This window comes from Diabrotica undecimpunctata, chromosome 5, assembly GCF_040954645.1.
Source record: "Diabrotica undecimpunctata isolate CICGRU chromosome 5, icDiaUnde3, whole genome shotgun sequence".
NCBI classification, from domain to species: Eukaryota; Metazoa; Arthropoda; class Insecta; order Coleoptera; family Chrysomelidae; genus Diabrotica; species Diabrotica undecimpunctata.
Window position 1 is genome coordinate 15,792,761 of NC_092807.1, and position 4,810 is coordinate 15,797,570.

The 4,810-nt window shown below is 34.0% G+C and overlaps 1 protein-coding gene across 1 annotated transcript; it reads left to right on the plus strand.

Annotated features, from left to right (window-relative positions):
* The first annotated feature begins 2,791 nt into the window (after nucleotides 1–2,791).
* Nucleotides 2,792–3,211, plus strand: LOC140442099 (general transcription factor II-I repeat domain-containing protein 2-like). Its single transcript, XM_072533173.1, has one exon. The coding sequence runs from the start codon at nucleotides 2,792–2,794 to the stop codon at nucleotides 3,209–3,211; it is 420 nt and encodes a 139-aa protein (XP_072389274.1).
* Nucleotides 3,212–4,810: the final 1,599 nt, after the last annotated feature.

Genomic DNA, 4,810 nt, shown 5'->3' on the forward strand with positions numbered 1-4,810 from the left:
CAAATTTATATTCCCTGGAAAAATTGTCAAAATACTTTCAAATTCAAATTCCCTCAATGTTATATGTTTTTATCTCTGGATTACCTGTACTTATTCCAGATCTCTTTCCCTTCCTTCAAATGTAAAGCTGCGATATTTTCAAGCCCCACGTTGGGCGCCAGTTATTGTGATATTTAAAGTCTTGGTGCGCCAAGCAATAATTAGCTAATTAATTTTTTTTGATTAGTTAAAATTATTTAAATGATATGATTATTACTCTATCACAATTTTTAATTCTTTTATCTCAGGGTTAAATTCGTGCTTCAATATCTATGCTATTACATGTGAAAGGTAAGGTCCAGAGAATACCGGAATAATAAAAAACACATATGATCTAACACTATATATTGAAATAAAAATAATGAAATAATTCACACTCAAAAGTTTTCAATAAACAAATCTCATATAATGATTCTCAAAAATTTTGTTCTACATACGAGAATAATCAAATTAAATGGTACAAACAATATTAATTGAAATCTCAAAATTCCGAACTATTCTAACTCTCCTAATCAAAATATTTATATCCTTTCTAAATTAAGTGTAAAATTGTGTTATCAATAAAAGAAAAAACTGCAGAAAACAAAATATCTCTCTCTGATGATGAGTGGTCCAAATCCTTGTTCCTTATAGACTGTATTATCTCCTCTCAACCGCTCCCTATGTAATCAGCAATCTTACACCGATTGTTGCAAGTATATCGTCCTTAATGATCTCCTTCAAAAGCACAAATCATTCAAATTATGATAGCCTTTTCTCCTCTCGATAAACTGAATCTCTCGTTGGCCCGAGTGAAAAATGACTCTTGGAATATCTTCTCTTTACGATAAACTGAATCTCTCGTTGGCCTGAACAGTGACTCTTGGAATATAAGTAGAGAAATATGACTTACAATATTTTGCTGCTTCAGCTCCTGTCAGATACACTAACTCCACAAAAACTCACCAACATTCAACACTACTGCTTGCTACATTTCAGGAACCGCCAGAGAACAATCCCTGTTCCTCCTACAAACTTGGAAAACCAACTGACTATATCTTTTCTCTCTCCTCAATCTCGCTAAACTTTCTCCCACACACTTATCCCACCTTTTTCAATCTCCGCCAATCACAACTCGTCACAATTCCCCCATTTCTTCATTTCGATAACAAACAAATTTTTACCTATAATTATAAAATTTCCTAAAACTTATTTACAAATATTATTTTCTATAATTCTTAAAACTAACAAAAACCTCTTTCTAAAATATCTTCTATTGTCTTTAATCACTGCATTAATGGATTTTGAAAAACCCCGTTCAATTCTTTGGCTTTCACTTAAACTTATGCGGGTCACTCACGTATAACAAAGAAATGATTGATGTAAAGCTTACATTTTGTTTGGTACAGGTAATTCAAGGATTTAATAACTTTCCTTCTCCGAAATGTTTGTTGGATATACTTTCTGAATTATTTTAATTTTTTTGTTGAACTTTGAAATATTTTAAACAAACCAATATTTTCTTGATTTTACATATCATAACAATATATATATATATATATATATATATATATATATATATATATATATATATATATATATATATATATATATATATATTGTTCTACCTTTTCTATATTGATGTTATCTAGACTGTTGCTTAATATCTTTGTTTTATCGAGATTCATTTTTAATCCTATTTGATTCGATTTGTAATTTAAATAATATAGCATTGGTTTTAGTTCATGGATATCTTATGCTTATGTGCTTATTAGTAGTATGTCATCTGCGAAACGCAAATGGTTAAGATATACTCCGTCTATTTTTAATCACTTTTCTTGGGTGAGATGGTGTCATTTGGAAGTCATTGTTACTCGTCTTCGTCTAGAACAGGGTTGTCCAACTAGCGGCCCGCGGGCCACATCCGGCCCGCGAGGCTATTTGTTGTGACCCACGTAAGATTTTCGAAAAGCATATATTTTCTTTAAATGCTGCCAGTGTGAAAAAAGATTTTTTAATTTATTTTATATTTTATGGTTTAGCAGTGTTTTTACATCACAAGTACTGTACCGCGTGCCGCTTCGCGGACGTGTAACGAACACAATCGTCCTCTACCACTATGAGAACTGCATTGATTACTGCGCATCACAGTTCACGCAGGCCCTCCCACTGCTTACCATCCGTTGCCAGCCGCCATCGTGCCAGTGGGTTACTGACACGTAGGCTAGTTGGCTAATCTATTACGTTGCTAGTGAACAGTGAACTTGATTAATTCTTTGTCTTGATTCCTCTTATACAATAATGAGTGTAAAACCAGTAAAACGGAAAATTGATAGTGAGAACAGAATTTACAAAGAAATTGGGAGAGTGATTACTTGATTGCTAACAATAATGGAAAGTTGCAGTGCTTAGTGTGCATGAATGTCGTTTCAGTGCCTAAAGAATATAATTTGAGAAGACATTACACAACAGTGCATGAAAATAAGTATGTTACGTACACAAATGAAAGTCGGCGTGCCCTAGTTGCAGATTTGAAGAAAAAGCTTAAACAGCAAACTGGTATGTTCAGTAAAATATTACACTCTCAAACGCATTCTTTGCATGCATCTTATGCCGTGTCGCTTGAGCTGGAAAAGGCAAAAAACATTTCACTGATGGCAATTTGATAAAAAAATGTGCTGTTGAAATGGCCAAAGCTTTCGGTGATTCTAAAATGGCGGAGAAATTTGAATCAGTGTCACTTTCACATTAAACCATACAAAGGATTGTTGCTATGGGTGAGCAAGTCGAAAAATCTATGCTTAGCCTGGTTAAGAAAAGTTCATATTTCTCACTTTGTTTGGATGAAAGCACTGATCAAACCGATGTTAGTCAGCTGTTAATATTTGTGCGCACTACTTTTGATGATTTTACCAGTAAAGAGGAGTTATTTGATATTTGTCCTCTTTATGGAACAACAAAAGGAAAAGACATCTATGAGGCTGTGAAGAAAACAGTTGACAGAATTGGAGGCTTTGATAAATGTTCAGCCATGGCAACAGACGGGGCCCCATCAATGACAGGTAAAAAATTGGATTTGTGGGTCTGCTTCGAGAGAATGGTGTCATTTGGCAACAATTCATTGTATTGTACATCAGGGAGCTTTATGTGGAAAATCAGTCAAGGAAGATCAAGTTTTCCAAACCGTGATTAAGATTATAAATATGATTAGAGGTGGAAATCGATCTCTTTTACACAGGCAACTTAAGCAGTTTTTAGTGGAAACAGAGGCTGAGTATGGAGACTTGCTAATGTACAACCATGTAAGGTGGCTGAGTGCAGAAAAATGCATGGAACGATTTTTTGCCATAAGAAAGGAAATCCCTGCATTCCTCAACAAATACGTTTCATCTGACACAACTGAACTGGAAGAGAAGTTTAAGGATCCAGAAGATCCTTACCTTCTTAAGAAGTTATAAGACAGTTTAACATGTTAAACTTGAGTCTTCAAGGAAGAAACCAGACGGTTTCAGATTTGATCGGAATGATAAACGGATTCCGGAATAAACTGAACGTGTTTAAACGTGCTTTGAAAAAGAACAACCTGACACACTTCCCTAGCTGTCTGCAAATAGCAGAAGAATTCAACGGTGAGGAAAATATTGAGTTTTCATTGTGCAAGTTATTGATGAATTTAATACAAGATTTGAAGAAATTGAAAGTCTCAAAAGCAGTGTACTACTTTATAATATCCCTCTTGGAGCAACCATTGATGATCAACCACCCAACTTACAGTTTGAGTTATGTGATCTTCAAGCAGACATGTTCCTAATCACCAGACAAGAAAAGGGACCTGAATTTTTCAAATTACTGTCAAAGCAGAAATTCCCAAACCTGCGAGATTTTGGACTGAAAATGACGTCAATGTTCGGAAGCACATATACATGTGAAAGTGCCTTTTCCTCCATGAAATACATAAAAAATAAAAACAGCAGCAACCTTACCGATTCTTCTTTATGTCATCTTATGAGAGTGTCTACAACTGAACTGGAGGTGGACATTTCTTCATTGGTGGATGAAACCGATCGACCACAGTCCTCACACTAATTGGATACATCTTTTTCGTTGCTTTTGCAATGTTTGTTTTGATTATTGAAAAGTGTTACCAATAAATTTTTCGTTTATAAAAAAATGTAGTTTTTGAGCAATAAAAGAAAATACTCTTTTTTTGTTTTAATTATTTTATACCTCACTTTGTTTTGTTATTACTTGTAACAAAATTATTATATGGCCCGCGACAACATCATAGGTTTTGGTTTTGGCCCTTGAGGCATTGCAAGTTGGACACCCCTGGTCTAGAACATACCCAACTTACCCACGGACACATAATTGGTCACACTAATCCCACTTTATGGGAAAACTGTAATATCCCACTAAGTGTTAAGCATGTACTTGTAGAGTGTCCAAGATATCAGTTGCAGAGACAGAACAACCACATCATCGGATCAACAAATGAAATCTTAGGAAAAAATTGTAAAATTGAACATTTGGTAAAATTCCTTAAAGATATCAATGTATTTAACAAAATCTAACATTTGTAAATAAATTATCTTATGTATATGTATATATGTCGCTAATAACCTCAGAGGTGGATGTGACTATTTTGTAAAATAAAAAAAATAAAAATTTTGCAACAGCCTTGTCACAGTGGTGCCCCTTTTTCATTTAAACAACAACCAAGGTAATCACTTTCTCGATAGTTATTCTATCTAGATTGACTGAACAAGTAAAAATAAATATTGACTTTATTTTT